We start from the raw sequence: 16646 nt of genomic DNA, 5'->3' as shown, positions 1-16646 counted from the left end.
ACACTTTTGTTGAGCGTTTTACTTTGGAAATGGAACAGAGGATGGGAAACATACTTCTCTTTCTAATTCACAGTCCATTAATTTCTCTTTCTAATGAGGTTGTGTTTTCCACTGTTGTGAATGGGTTGACACTGCTGTTATGGCTGGCATCCCACTGCTCCCTCCTCCCTAAAGAAAAATCTGTATTGCCCTGACCAGATAAGTATCTTTATTCTTACTTATTTTGTTCATTGTCTTTCTCCTCCATTGGAAGTAAGTTCCATGAAGGCAGGTGTTTTTCTCTTTTGTTCTTGGCTATCTCTCCCTCACCTACAAGAGTGCGTGGTCCAAAGGTGGTACTGAATGAGGGTGTGTTCAAGAACGAACAGGTGGAAAGGAGGAAGGATGTCATTGTTGCATTCTGAGGACCAGGACTGGTGTTCCTGTTGAGGATCCCCATGATTCTTAGAGGCATAAACTGCCGTTATTGCCTGGCACAGTTCTCAGGAAGTCTGCCCACCCCTTCAGAAGTGCAGGCTTGATGTCAGACTTGCATAATTGAGGAGCTCTCAGCACACCCACAATGGCAGAGAGAGAGTCTCTCTATCTTAATTTAAAGCGCATTTTAGAATCTTAATGGGGTGGGAGATCATTTTTGAAGTACTTGGCTCCTGTTCCATATGACCAATGATTTTGAGTTTGGAAGTTTCATTTCATAAATCAGTTCTGTGTCTCCTTTTAGCGGGTGGGTAGCAGTCATTGCTGCCATTGCTAGGAGCTCATCACAGTATTGCCAGTTAAACAGCTGCCTTCCAGAATTCACCTGCATCTGCGAGTTACAGAATCAGAAGCCATTCTCATGCTGTTACTAGGGAAAACAGGTGCCTTGTCAAGGGAGCTTAACATTAGGTATTGCCTGAGACTGGCCACCTATGGTTGGAAGAAAGCTAAGTTGTAGCCTTGGCTACAACTGTCTGTGGGACAGAGGGCACTGCTTCTCTCCTGGGCTGCAGCATTTACCCAGTGTCACCTGAGGCTCCAGGGAGAGGTCCTGCTGTAGGTGTGCACCCCAGTGGGGGCGTGGGCTCCCGGGGGTGGCTTCCTTCCTTTGGGTGTGTGTTACCAGTCCTGGGCCTTTTTGTTTGTATTTATTCTTTCCACAAGCACAAAAACAAGTCTGTCTTAATTAAGTTTCCTGGTCCCACTTGATCATGTGTCCAAGAACAGAGTATGTGGTAGGGGCAAAGGACAGACTGTGGCGTAAAGACCAGTATTTTGGTAGAAATTGCCAATAGCTTAAAATAATTATGAAGATTGTCTACATGACATTTAGTTAAGAAGTCAGGTATTTTTAATAAGGAAAGTGTATACTCTAAAAACAACACATTTTAAGTTAAGGTCTTTATCAGGAAACTGAGTCCACCCTATATGAAAGTAATTTTTCTATAACTAGAGCTAAAAGAAAAAGAAGAACCCAAAAGGATGCTGTAGTTTTAAAGTTAAACCAATACCTGGATTAATTGTCAAACAGAGGAAAACTTTCTTGGTATGGGCCATGGAAGAAGATTCTTCTGGTCATCAGGCAGCCAAAGGAGTGTTGAAGAGGAGAGCAATGTCTCAAGAGAATTAATTCTAACTAAGCCACAGCGTAATTTTAAAAATTAAATGTGCAGTTGAAGTTGTTCTTGGCATATGTTCTTATTTTCCTCACAGATGATCTCAGTGTGTAGCAAGGATACATTTTTAGGAGGATTGGGCACTTTCCATTTCTTTCATTTTTATTAACATTTAAAAATTATTTTTCTTCGGCAGTAATATAAACACATAAGACTACCACAGAAAATTCAGTTTTCTCTACACTTACAATGCTAGCATATTCTGTTGGATAATAAATGTAACTCGGGGGTATCCAAGTTGGTTCATTTGACACATTACTGTCCAATAGCACATTGTTATTAGCGACTGGTAGCTGTGTTGTCAGCACTCTGATACCACTGAACTGAACTGTAATAACTAAGCTCTGCTTCCAGAAAGATCCGTGGACAAAAACCATTGTGGTTCCATACCAGGCACAGAAAGACAGGATTTGGGGACCAGTTTAGAGGCCTAGGTTTGGGACTAGGCGTGGAGCTAGGTGGTGTTGACTGACAGTGTCAGCATTTGCACTGAGCTCAGGGATATTGTAAGCCAGGTGTCTCCTGAGTCTTGGACAAGTGCCCTTTATAAGTTTCACACTTTTCTGGTCCAGGGGAGAAGACCAAGGTCATGATCTCTCAGTAGCCCCTTGTCATAGATGCTTCTTTATGTTTTGATTTCATTGAAATCCATTAAAAAGTACATATGGTACATATTTCAGTTTGCAATTTTATTCTGAAGCTCTATTGTAAAACTCTGCTCTCGTTAAATTTTAACCTGATACATGTTAGGGATTAATAATTGTTGACTTGAATGTAATTATGGAGAGAAAAGGCATGGGATGTTTTGAAAAGAAGAGATGAAGAATAAAGTGCTTCTCTTGTGATCCATTTCTAAGTTTTAGGATGATAGGTCGGGCCGACGTTGGTACTAAACATTTTGTAGAACCATGCTGACTTTCACAGGTATCTATCCTGTAGACGTTTATGTGCTAGGCCTACTGTTAGGCTTTGTGAAGACACAAAGGTGTTAAAACTCTGCCTCTCCCCTTGGAGAACTCATATTCTAAAAAAACTTTTTTTGGAGGTCTTCATAATCTTATTTCATCTCTTAAATAAGTATGCAGTGCCAGCAAACTGTGTCTGCGGCTTGGACTTCAGCCTGGTTCTAGGTAAGGTTCCTGTCATGAGGAATTGTCCTGTAACTAAACCTGTAAAAGGATTTCCTAGACAGATCCACTCTGATACAGAGTCTTTGGCCTTTTGGGACAGTTTTAGGATCTGGTACACAGATCACAAACCCCACTTCGGCCATAGCTTGCTGGGCCTTTTGACATATATGGGCTGCCCGTATGTCGTTTAAATTATTTGAATCTGAAAATCAGTTGAGGAATTATTTGCCATTGGCTCTAGGCATTTGTTTTAGTCTGAAATGAAGGCAGAAATAGAAGAGGATCTTTTGGGATCTTATACCTGATGTTTTTACTTATTTACTTTTCATTCATTTACTTCTTTTAGAAACTTTTTCAGTGTCCCAAGCACTGTGTAGGGCAGTGAACAGGAAGTGGACTAGAATAAATTCCTTGTTCTCAAAGAAGTTAGTTTAAGAGACAAATCCAGTATTATTCACAGGGTACTTATGGGAGCCCCTGGGGGGAATTCTTGCAAACTAGGGGTAAAGAGAAAGATAGGGGGTTTCCCAGCTGACTGTTAATAGGTGAACAAGAGCCAGGCTCAGGATGATGGGGGGATGGGTAGCGTGAGAAGGTTAACATATAGAGATGTTAAATGTTGGGTCTAGCTTGAGCAAATAGTTCTGAAACAACTGTGTTTTTGGACATTTCTGGAACAGGAGGTGGAAGAAGATGAGATTGAAGGTAGAATTAAGGGATATATGTCATTGTAGGCTCAAGTCTGTGAGCAGTGGGAAGCTACTGAAAGATTTTAAAAAGGGGAGTGGTATGGTCTAGGAATGTATTGTAGGTAGAATACACGGGGAGGGGAAGCTATGTTGGGGAAGAGATTGGAGGCAGGGGGCTTGGTAGGATGCTTTCCTCAGTTGAGTGCAGTGATCCAGAAATACAGAGCAGCAGCCTGCTTTTAAAAACACGTTAAGCAGGTAAAATTGTCAGGACCCGGTGGTGGATTTGCTTGTGGAAAGGAGGGTTGAGAGAGCGTCCAGAAGGAAGCTCAGAGTTACTGCTTGGGTCATGAGCTACAACAACAGGAGGAGTGCAGGTGTAGGGGTGAGAAAATGAGTTCAGATTCAGTGTTTTGAGTTGGAGGTGACTCTTTACACCCAGATGGAAATGATCAAGAGGCAGTTCGAAACCTGGGCCCTTGGCCAGGGATGAGTTCATCTACAGTTGGGCATATGGGAATTTGAATTTGAAATCCGAGTGGGAGACTGAAAGAGGAGCTTGAGTACCTCCAGTGAAGTGAAAGCCAGGCCCGGGGCCCGGGTGGACAGCCCTTTTGGACACAGATATGTCAGAGGTGTTAGGAATGCGGGGCCAGACTTCTGGAAGACTCTGTGGTTCTTGCCTCTACCTCTTGTCTCTTTGTTGCAACTGCTAAGCCCCTTGTACTTAGAGAAGTGGGGGCCTCAATTCAGCAAATCCAGAGTTCCGATATCCTTTCTGAAGCAAACAGCATTGTTAACCTTTTCCATTTTCTCTCTTCCTATAACCTCTGGGGACAGAATTATTCCAGTCCCATTTCTACCTCCTTGATGACATCTGTTCTTTTTTCCTTCTCAGCACGTACGTCTAAGAACTGTCCATGATTCCGTCTGGCCTCCTCTTCTAGTGCCTGCAGCTCTGGTGGTCTCGCTGTGGGACTTGGCATCCAGAGCTTTATGTCTGGTTCTAGCCTGTGTTCAGAGTCACTCCACTTCCAGCTTCCCCAGTTTTGTTTTGTTTTGTTTTGTTTTTCTTTCTATGTGAGGTTCCTAAGAGCTCTTTGAAGTCATAAATTCCTAAGCTCTCCTTTGCTCCTACACTTGCTCCCACTTTTGCTTATGAATTCCATTAATTGCTTCAGCTCAAAACCACTAGATGCTTCTCTTATCTCTTCTTTTTCCTTATTCCTGCCTCCTTAAGCAGTGATATCCCGTAGAACATTCTGTGACCATGGAAATATTCTATAATGTCTCCAACATGGTAACCACTCATTACCCTTGGCTGCTTAGGACTTGAAATATGGTTAGAACAACTGAAGAATTGAATTTTGAATTTTATTAGATTTCAATTAATTTTAAATTTTGAAAGTTCCATGTAGTTTGTGTCTACCGCATCTCAAAGCACAGCTTTAGATAACCAGTTATCAAGAGACGCTCCCCAACTTTGTAACCAGTTTTGTCTTCCCAGCCCAGAAGGGGCTCTCTCCTTTGTTCCTGCTGAAATTGCTCCAGCTGGCTTCTCTGCTTCATTTCTTACTCATGTCACATATCCCGCACAGTGCTACTAATTTAGCCCTCTCTTAACACAGCTCTGAGTGTGTCAACCCATACTCAGAATCCTTGAACGACTCTCCATTGCTGCAGGATGAAATGTAGCCTCTTTAGCTGGGCAGCCCTGTTGCTCTTTATTCAACCAGACATATTTTCTACCTGGTTGGGACCCTCCCCTGTCCTGTGATATTTCAGTCCCTATCTTTGTCCACTCTGCAGGGACATGTCCTCCCTGCTTCTACCTGCCTCCTTCCATACTTTCCTCAGGACCCAGCCCAGTGCCACCGGCATGGAGAACGTCTTCATTTCCCTCTGCACTTAGCCCCCTCTCAGCTTCCAGTAGCACTTAACGGGTTGCTGATATAGACTATAAGATCCCTGTGGGTGAGCTTTGTATCTATTTGGTTTTGTATTTTCACAAACGCAGCAAGATTTTTTTGAATTTGTTAGATGTTAAGTAACATTTGTTGAATAAACAGAAATAAATATGACTTTGCATAGAAGCAGAAATCCTTATTTCCTTACCTGGAGTCAGAGATAGTCCTAAAGGTGGTTTTGTTTTGTTTTTGGTGTTAGATTGGTTTTTGTTTTTGTTTTCTGGTGGTTACTGAGGGTCTCGTCCAGGACAATACCCTGAAAGGGGGATGAAGGGAGATCTCAGGTTAGGGGGAGAGGGTTGCAAGATCAAGAACCAGGCCACGAGTCATGAACGTATGCTCAGTGGTTTATTTCAAGGCTGAATTTATATTGTCCTCACTGGTTGATGACTTTGCTAACACCACTTTATAACTGGCCTTATTCTAAGGACTCTGGAGTAAGTTGATAATGATGAAAAGATTTGTATGTCTAATATTACCTTATTGTACTAGAAATAATTTTTTTATTAGAAATACATCATTTAGTACTATTGAGTATAACTGAAGCATTCGATCCTCTAGGCTCTGCAAGGACAGATATCAAGTCAGCAGGTTGCTGTAGAGAAACTGAAAAAAACAGCTGAAGTGCTTTTAGATGCTAGAGGATCTCTGCTTCCAGCCAAGAATGACATCCAGAAAACACTGGGTAAGTGTTTATTTCCATGCTTGCTTTCTCACAGGTAGATTCTCCATGAAGGTGTTCTGAAACGGAGAACACACTCACGGGTGTGTATGGTGTTGCTTCTGCCCTTTCCCTGTGAAATAGCGCTTCCCTGTCTCGGAGGAGCATGCCTTTTGGGGCAGGTATATTGGGAATGGGGGTTGTATATTTTGACAAGAGTTTGTTTAAAGTCTATTGTTATATTTAGAAAATGTAACAAAGACTCACCATAGAAACAAACACTCACCATAGAAAGCAGGACGTGAGATTCTTTTGGTGGAAGGCATTGGGCAGAGTTAGACTCTAAACCTATGACCAAAAGAGACTCACTGAGGTGTCTTTATAGAAAGCAGAAACATGGCTGGCATTAAAAGACGTGCTTTAAAACAGTGTTTCCACCTCTCCATTTTCTGGAAGCTTTTGAGTGGTCTCACAGGGCTCTAATTACCCCAGTTTTCTCCGTTGATATAGAAACTTGTACCCATTCATAAGTGGCGATTCTGTGCCCTCACTTTAGAGTCACTATCTCTTGAGTGAAGAGCTATTGCACGATCATATTTAGTTTAGATTAAATGCACATTGGGGTATCAATAAATGTTTGCTGCCTTACTGTATTTTCTGCATTGGTTTGCTAATGTGTAGTTCAAGGTTATTACATATTTCTGTGCATGAAATAAAAAGCATAGTTTTATAAGATGATTGGACCTGTGTTTCACACCAAAGCATGTGTGAGTTAAGATCTGAGCAGAAATTTTAAATGAGGAGAAGGATGAAACTTTTTTTTTCTAAAACCAGTCTATGGAAGGAAAACTTTTTTTTCATTCTTAAAGATGGCTTAACTTTTTTGAGCATGCATCCCTGACAAAAAAATTTCAGCATATACCCCATGTATACATGTGTATTTATAAGATATACTATCTTATCACATTATGTGTGTTATAATTATAAAACACAAGAACATATCATTTAAAAGCACAAGATAAAGGTATGAATGGAAGTTCTAATATTTTGTTCCTACATCCCAGAGCACCATCTTGTCATCCCACATTGGCAACCACTGCTCTAAGGACTTGGGCATGGAGATTTGGAGGAAAAGGAAGACTGTCATATATATGTGCTTCTGTTATTTGAAGAGGCATTTTCCCCATTGCTAAGGGTACATAGTTTGGTTTTTATTAGCTTAAAAATCCACATGTTATACATTAAGACTTTAAAACTTCTATCTGGCATAAGTTTCTAGGACTATGTGAAAATACATTTAAGATATAAAGGAATTTCTCTAAGCTCTATCTGACCTCTAAGAAAACCAACCACTTAAAAAAATAAGTCTTAGAGTAGATTCCATTTTGTACCTTTTTCTTCTAAAATAATATTTACTTAGTAAAAGCAAGAATTCACTTCAGTGACAATATTTCGTCACTAAGAAATACAAAAATAATAACACTCAAAACGTGCCCATTCAGTACAATAGCTGACTTTGCTGGGGAAAGCACTGCTCAAGGCTAACTAGATTACCGATTTACCCTCCCACACATAGAACTGTGCACCTGAGAGGCAGCTCACCTGCTAATCCGTCACCTCCTGTAATTCAGAGTATTTTCTCTGTGACTTCCAAAGAAGGGTTTATGTTTGAACTTGCTTCTTGTTTTGTCTGCTGATAGCATATTCAGTGCATCTCCCGGACACCCCCCGCCCCCCGCCCTGCTCTGCACTGTCCCGGGCTTCATCCTGTTCTCTGACAGGACCATTGACTGTCGCCTTAAATTAGCTTATCTTAACCTCTCAATTCAGTGAAAATTTGTCAAAGTGTTTTTTCATGATACAGTAAAATAATCAAAGACAAATATTGCTTCTATAGATTGTGTTCCATGGGCCAAAGAGAGCATGTAAAATGTTTTCATTCTCAGGTCTTTGCCGTCAAGACTCTTCTAACTGAACATACAATATATCCAACTAAAGCATTCATAAATAATTAAAATGTTTTTCAAATTATTGGACAATAAGTAATAAATTGATGATTTATTCCAGAGAGAGATTAATTCATGAAAAATCACTATTCTTTGAACTTCTCATAGGTCTGCAGTATAGAATGTGGGATGTTAAAGTATAGAACTTTGTGTTTGAGTGAAAACTAGGCTAGAACAGCATTTTAACATCTTAAGTCTTCAGAATTGAAAATAAGGTTAAGCTCATCTGAGATAGGTCAACCTATTAACCTTATTTATTTTTCCCTTTGGTCTGCTGTTAAACTTTTCACATAAATTCTATTTATATTTTAGAGTCATAATCTCAACCTTTCTTATTTTCAGTGGATTTTCCTGATCTCTTTTCTCATTGTATATATCTGTTTTCTCATATGTGCATCTGTCAGTTTCTGTGCTTTCAAGTACTTTACTTAGACTGTGAAGGTTGACAAAAGCTTAAGTGTGTGTGTGAGAGAGAGAAAGAGAGAGAGAGGGGAAGGGAGTATGTATGCTATGCACAAGGGAGAGATAATTTTTATATATAAAGGTTAATTCTTGATAAATTTTTTTATAGCTGTGTATTGTCCTTGAGAATAGCTGTGTATGAGTGTCACCTTTTTCATTTTTCCATGTAGTTAGCTAATAGTATGGCTAATTTGAAAATGTCAGATTGCGAACCAAAGATTGGCTGTTTAGACTGTTAACATTTTTCTGGGGCACTTCAAATGTTTGTGCATCCCAAAAGTTCTTTTTAAACGCAGATGACATATATATCAACTATTTTTTAAAAAAATACTTCATTTTTTTTTTTTTTATATTTCACTGAGATCTTTTTCTTCTTTTGTTAAGGTTTTAGATGGTGCCCTGATTTCGCATTTTGAATTTATCATTTAAACCTCTTTCTTTTTTCCAGTTTTGGTGTGGAAATTGTGTGAACCACCATAGTGTATTTTTGAAAAGGAATAGGGCAAAGAGAGCTTTATGGTTAACACTTTCTGATCTTTTTGGGCTAGATGACATTGTTGGGAGATATGATGACCTATCCAAGTCTGTTAACGAACGAAATGAAAAACTGCAGATAACCTTGACCCGCTCACTGAGTGTGCAGGATGGCCTGGATGAAATGCTGGACTGGATGGGAAATGTGGAAAGTTCTCTGAAAGAGCAAGGTCAAGTGCCCTTGAACTCTGCTGCTCTCCAGGATGTCATCAGTAAAAACATTGTAAGTGACATTTGATAAGAAAAAAAAAAAAAAACAACCACTTAAATAGTCCCAAGGATAAAACTTAAGGATAAAGAAAAGAAAATTTCCTGAATATAACTGTGAAAAGCAGTGCTTGCTCTGAGACACATGTGTGAAACAGTTTTTCTCTGAAGAAGTAGAGAGCGTGCTTTGTATACTTTCTCACAAATGTAACTCATTACAGGGGGCTTACACATACCCGAGGCCTATCTTGTTTATCACAGCTTCAGCCAGCTGCACACGAGGTTAATCAGATCAATCTTGGTGTTGTCTAGCCTTTTAAAAATTAGGACCTTGGATAATCCCTAGGCTCTGTTAAATCCCAAGGGTTGCCAAGTAGCAGCCATCTCCTGCCTTGCCTGGGCAACCTGACAGCTGTTCGCCATTCTGTCCTGAAGAGATTTGGGATGGTGTTCCTCAAGGGACAGATCAAACTTGTCAGTCAGCCCCAACACTTAACTTTCCTCAGTCACAGGTTGTTCAAGCTCATGTGGTTATGTATGGTCATTTTTTAACACTCTCTGACATTGTTTGTAAACTTCATGATGAAGCATACGCAATATTTGGTTCATTTCAGATGTTGGAACAGGATATCGCAGGTCGACAGAGCAGCATAAATGCCATGAATGAAAAACTGAAGAAATTCATGGAAACCACAGATCCATCCACTGCCTCCTCACTGCAAGCCAAGATGAAGGACTTGTCAGTCCGATTTTCAGAAGCAAGTCGTAAACAGAAAGAAAAACTTGCCAAAATGGAAGAGCTAAAAACCAAAGTAGAACTCTTCGAGAACCTCTCAGAAAAGCTCCAGACATTTTTAGAAACAAAAACTCAGGCTCTCACTGAGGTTGATGTGCCAGGAAAAGATGTTACTGAATTGTCTCAGTATATGCAGGTATGTCTTCCTTAATATTCACGAGGTTGATAAGTGTGTGATCACTTGAGACCAGCTCACACGTATATTAGCAACATGAAATTTGCAGTCATCATTTTCATTGCTGATGGATTGGTAAGGATCTGTCCTTTCCCTACTTCAAAAATCCCAAACCCCATCTTCCCCTTAAAGCCTTTGCTCATTGATTAGAAATGAACACTGTTTCTCATACATACACTTCCCACATATTAAAGATGATGTAAGTATCGTATGCCAGAACCCACAAGGAGACAGACTATAAAGAATGCATTTTTAAATTAAATAAATTTACTTGCGTTCTCTTCCAGACAGCCTAACTGCCTGTGTATTTATATTTAGAGTACTGACCATAGGCAGGATCATTCTGTGAAATTCTGAGTAGAGCCATTCCAGTCCCATACGCACCTCTTGATAGAATGCCATCCAGAGATCTAACATCTTAGATTGATTAAATATCCATATGCTTTGTAGGAATCAACTGCTGAATTCTTAGAACACAAGAAAGATCTTGAAGTTTTACACAATGTTTTGAAGGAGATATCTACCCATGGCTTGCCAGGTGATAAGGCTCTGGTTTTTGAAAAAACAAATAATTTGTCAAAGAAGTTCAAGGAAATGGAGGATACCATCAAAGAAAAGTAAGCACCACTTAAGAAACTGGATTTTCATCTACCTAAAACTTAAAGAATGAAATATTTTTATTTGCTCATGTAGAAACCTGAGACAAAACTTGGGAATAAGTATAGGGCTACTGGGGCGCCTGGGTAGCTCAGTGGGTTAAGCCTCTGCCTTCGGCTCAGGTCATGATCTCAGGGTCCTGGGATTGAGTGCCGCATCGGGCTCTCTGCTCAGCGGGGAGCCTGCTTCCTCCTCTCTCTCTGCCTGTCTCTCTGCCTACTTGTGATTCCTCTCTGTCAAATAAATAAATAAAATCTTAAAAAAAAAAAAAAGTATAGGGCTACTTTGTAAGTGCTTTTATATTGATATTATTTTCCTATTAAAATTGAGTGCATTTTTGTTAGAATATTTAGGATGGGAATTTGATGAGTCTAACCTTAAAATAGAAAGCATTATGTAGAAAATAGTGGTGGTCATGTATTACTGAAAATAATTTAAAATCAATGTGGTCTCTGAAGCCTTTGGCAAATACCACAGTTTTATTTGCAAAAGCAGAAATAACCTTGAGAGATAGCTCATAGTTCATTGCTTTAGGGGCTTAATTCTGAAAGTGTTCAATTTCAATATAGTTTCTGATGGCTTTTTTCTTTTTTTGGTAAAATAGTTTATTTTTAAAGAATTGTAGGTAAGAAATAACTCCGTGAACAAGCAAGATAAGAAACAAGAGAATGCATCTAAGTTGAGCTAAAAAGCTGTACATGGATAAATCTTGTAACTAGACTTCTCTCTCTTTCTGATCTCATATTAGTGTAGACTATACCTCTGGTTTTTCTATAGACCCCACAAAGATAGAAAATAGTTATCTTTTAACTCTTCTTTATTTCTTCAGAATGCTCTCCCTAAAACCTTTGAACACTCTCTACTACTATTTCCAGAGCTACGTTTTTCATCTTGTCACATAATATTTAACTCACATCACATGGAAAGTATATTCTTGGTTTTCTGAGGTGAACTCTAGGTGGTTTCTTTTTCCAGAAGGGTCCAGTTTTAAAACCACGTAGTCATCAGTAATTAGTCCAGCTGCAGTGGGCCCTTCTGTGCCAGTATTCCACACACGGAGCACATGGGCACATGCCATCCACATGCCACCCACATACCAAATGGATCTGTCCTCATAGCTGTTAATGTGCTGGGCATGTGCCCTCCCTCCATGGTGCTTAATATGCAGAAAGATCCATATGGTTCACTGTGGAGTTTTCTGAGTATCTGTCGGGGAGGCAGTCATTAACATTCTTTAGTCCCTTGGTCTCACCTCATGTTTGAAGAGTTCAGTCTGGACTCTCTGAAGCACCCGGTTTATCCATATGCTTAAGTGACTGTAGTGTCGTGTAGAAACCACTAGGTGGCGGCATGGTTTCCTCAGATTGGTGATTTGTAAGTGTTTCCCTGCTGGTTCTGTGCCTGCTGGCATTAAGTGCCATGTAAAGTGGACAGATCAAAGCTTGCTGAATCTAAATAATGTTAAAACTGTTTATATAGCCTTAGAGTTTATGTAGCATTATAAAGTGCCTTTACTGTATGGGTTATGGATTTCTTAACTGCTCCTGTCTTTGTCTATGGATTGTGCCTAAGGAATAAAGTAGTTGATTTCACTTGGCACCTATGAGACATCGCCTCCTTTTATCCAGGGTTAGAGTTTGCATGGGGGAAGTTTTTCTCCCCTTAATTGTAGGGCCTGATACAGGAATAATAAATTTATTTACTAGTAATTATTCCTTTGGAGTATTTTTCTTTCTGTGGCTTAAATTCTTCAATAATTTTTGTTATCTAGAAAAGAAGCTGTATCTTCTTGTCAAGAACAGATGGATGCTTTCCAGGTTCTTGTTAAGTCACTGAAGTCATGGATAAAAGAAACAACGGAAAGAGTTCCCATTGTGCAGCCTTCTTTTGGTTCAGAGGATTTAGGAAAATCTTTAGAAGAAACTAAGGTGAATCGTTATCTACTACTAATTTCTTCTTTGTCCGTGTGAGAATGGGAAGTAAAAAGACTATTAGTTCTTTTCTTTTATCTAGCAAGTTAGATCCCCATTTTATCTTTGGTATATTTTGGTTATATTTGGAAATCATGACATAGCTTTGATCCTTTCGAGGAAGAGCACACATTTTGAGTTAATCTGCTTTTTAAAAGATTTTAATCTGCTTTTTAAAAGAGATGTATTAGTGAGTTGCTGACTGTTCTAGTACCCAAGTTTCCTTCCCCACCAAAGCTCTACTTATTTTCAGCGAGTTTTTTAATACTGCTTCTCATAGTGTTATGTAAAGGATCCTGCCCTTCAAGTCAGTATTTAACTCTAGCTCCAATATATCCCTGGAACTAGTATTTGAAGTTAGAAGTTGTTTGAATCTCTAGTAGAGATACTGCACAAGTCTTCTGTCATCTGATGCAAGTCATAAAACTTATGACCAGTTATGGTAGTTCTCTCACTCCAACCTTGTGGAGGTGCATGCTGTTAAAAATTCATTGAAGTATTGGGGATTAAAACTCATTATTAAATAGAATTCTGAATTCCCTTATTTTTTTTTTTTTAAATCATTTCTGGCACATTTCTTCTTGTAACTTGGCTGGTACCAAGTGCAGTTTTCAGACTGACAGTTGACAGTTAGTTTGGAACCCATGGCAGCTAGATATAGGCTGACTTGCGTTGTGGCTAGGATCAGAATGTCAGATGGACCATACCTCACTTCTCACCACTAACAGTGTTAACAGTCACCTGGGCTGTTAGAACACCTAGGCATGGTGCCTTTTTTTCTATCAACTCCCCCACAAATCAGGACCCACAGTCATCATTGCTTTAAGATATGTTTAAGAAATTGAATTATAATGTATAACTTTGAAAATATTATGAAGATTGAAAAATACTGTGTTTTTATATCTCAAGAAATTACAAGAAAAGTGGAGTTTAAAAACACCAGAGATTCAGAAAGTAAACAACAGTGGGATCTCACTATGTAACCTAATCAGCGCTGTGACTACCCCCGCGAAGGCAATAGCAGCCGTGAAATCAGGTATGTGTTTTGTTTATATCCATGGCAGACCCTCCGAACTGGGTCCACCCATGTTACTTCTGTTTCCCTTAATCTTTAAACTAATGCGTAAAATAAGCTCAGAAATACAAAGGGAGAGTGACAAGAAAGATGGCATCTATATATGCCCTAAAAGTATGTTCCATGCATGGAATAGTATCTGTACTAATCAAATTTCAAATACCTCTTATGGTTCATTTTCGTAGAGACTACAGTTAAAATCGTAGCCAGATTAATGTGTAAGAATAAGGAGGATTGTATTGGGGAAGAGGAAAGATAAGATTCCAGTTTGTTTTCTACTTTAATTAATGGAGATAATTCAAATTCTACTTGAAATATTTGATCAATGAGTACAGTTTCCTGGGAAAGGAGAGGTGAGGGAAGGAAGCAGCTCTTTTCTGTAGAGTAGATCTCTGTATTTTGAAAAATCGCCATCTATCTTATTTTCTACAGTGTTCCCAAAGAAAATTATATAATGGGTTAGCCAGCGTATTTAAATTGTAGTCATGATTGAGCCACTCAACAGAAGTGGGGAATTAGTAATGGTTCTTGAAAATTAATTTAAGATGTGGATATGTGTTTAAGTTTAAAACATTTATATTGTTAATATCAGGGTTTTTTTTCCCCCCAAGAATAGATGGAGGCAGATCGCATATCTTTATTCTGAGAGTCTCTGAGTACCCTCTGTGGTTTTTCTGCTCCGCCCAGCCCCCCAGCTGCCCCTATTGTGAGACTGGTGTTGCAGCTGGGCCTCTTGCAACCGTTTATTCCGCTCTATTAACCCCATTTCAGAGCGTACTTATATTTATATGCCGTGATGATCTCTCCTTTCTCTTCTAATCAGATTTCCTGAAATGTCAAGTGTTTTGTTTTTTAAAGAAAGGGAATTCTATTGTGTTTTTAGTTCTTCATGTCCACTTTATATTTGCAATAAGTAAGGTTTTTGTTTCTGTTTTTCCTCCTACTCTTGATAACTACCAAGCACAGTAGGAATCAGTCTTGATTCAGGATATTTTCACTTTCAACCGAAATCCCAATGTCTGTGATTTTTTTTTTTTTAAGAGACAAAAATCAGATTAAGATTCAGATATTTAAATATTCCTGTTTAAAATTTGTCCTCCTGTGGCTAGTTTTAGGAAATGTCTTTGTGTTTTGTAGATCGGCAGCCAATGCATACTTGCCCGATAAAGTCTAATTGAGTATTTTAATATTCTGCTTATGAAAAAGGAGCCAAGGCTAGATGTTTATATAATTAAAGAGAAGTACTAATTACTACTTACTGAGTAGTTTCTATTTGCTAGGCCATCAGTTAACTGTCTTTACTACACCACAGTGGCCTCGAAAGTTAGGTATTATTATCCCCACCAGCGTGGTGGGGTGGTGATTAATTTGTCCAGTCACTCAACTAGTAATTAGTGGGGCTGGGATTTAAATTCAGGTGAGTCATAGACTGAAGTCTGGGCATTCCTAACCACTGTGCTCTTCTCTCTCTGTGTTGACAGAATGTGGGTTTTAGTAATAGGGTTTGTTTGTTTTCTTTTTAACTTTTCATGTCTTTGTACCTCTTTCTGCTTCCATTAAACCCATAATAACACTGTGTAACTATACCAGACAATTTTCAAATCCTTAAGTAAGGGTTTGTCAGTCATTTATGCTTCATCCAACACACACAGTGAGCAACTTTTGAGCTTCAAGGACTTTATTATTAAAAGTAGCAGTAAAGCAATGCTATCACAAAATTGTGTAATACTTAATGATGAATGTATACAATCTAAACTTATTAAACTTTAATGTTTAAGGTGATCACGTTACCACTTTAAGAATGAATGTTACGTCCTTTAGGTTCTTTTTTTTTTTTTTAGGTTCTTTTTGCATCTTTGAATTCCCTATGGTTTACACCAGAGTGCTTAAGATACGGGGAACCCTCAAAAGTATTCATGGAACTAAATACATAATGCTAAATTTGATGCCTAAAATCTATATAAATGAGTCATATCTAGCCATTTTATATAATTATATTCAAATTAAGTTTTTTCACAGTCCCACATTGTATCACTGCTGTGTATAAGTGTATTAAACTGGGAAGTAAGTAAAAAAAAAAAAAAAAAGAAGAATGAATGTTATATACCAGAAAGGATGTATAAATAATGGACCTTTGTTTGATTTAGACATTGAATCAATATTTGATATTTTCAAATAGTAATAACATTTTTAAATGATTACTGTTTATGGGGTTTGACTTAATGCCATCTACTTACTATTAATGTGTAGAAATACTATAGAAATCTATGACTACTTCAGTGTTACTATTTTTACAGGTGGAGTAATATTAAATGGTGAAGGAACAGCCACAGATACTCAAGATATTTTGTCAAATAAAGGTGAATAGTAACTTAAGTGCTTACGATTACAGTTAACTTTGGTTTTGCTTTGTTTTTTTTTTTTTGAGAGAAAATTTTTTTAGAGATGAACAATAGTTATATTGAAATGTCAACTTTGAATTAAAACAATATTTACTTTTTAAAGAGAAGGAGAGAAAGTGTGATTGGGGGAAGGGGTAGAGGGAGAGGGAGAGAATCTCAGGCAGAGTCTGCAACAACTGTGGAGCCTGTCTTGGGGCTTGACCCCATGACCCTGAGTGAGCTGAAATTGAGAATCAGACACTTAACCAAATGAGCCACCC

At 38.6% G+C, this 16646-nt stretch overlaps 1 protein-coding gene across 16 annotated transcripts in view; it reads left to right on the top strand.

Annotated features, from left to right (window-relative positions):
• Positions 1–16646, top strand: part of DST (dystonin) — a 469472-nt gene that overhangs the window by 351882 nt on the left and 100944 nt on the right. For all 16 annotated transcript variants that reach the window (XM_082731256.1, XM_082731255.1, XM_082731253.1 and 13 more), the window contains 7 exons: positions 6003–6126; positions 9119–9327; positions 9926–10243; positions 10733–10899; positions 12711–12867; positions 13819–13945; positions 16282–16344. In XM_082731256.1, the coding sequence (XP_082587382.1) occupies positions 6003–6126; positions 9119–9327; positions 9926–10243; positions 10733–10899; positions 12711–12867; positions 13819–13945; positions 16282–16344 (1165 nt within the window). The remainder of the gene's footprint in view (positions 1–6002; positions 6127–9118; positions 9328–9925; positions 10244–10732; positions 10900–12710; positions 12868–13818; positions 13946–16281; positions 16345–16646) is intronic.

This window comes from Mustela nivalis (assembly GCF_964662115.1).
Source record: "Mustela nivalis genome assembly, chromosome: 5".
Lineage (NCBI taxonomy): Eukaryota > Metazoa > Chordata > Mammalia > Carnivora > Mustelidae > Mustela > Mustela nivalis.
The sequence above is the reverse complement of the archived record's forward strand: the minus strand, read 5'-3'. Positions and strand labels throughout refer to the sequence as shown.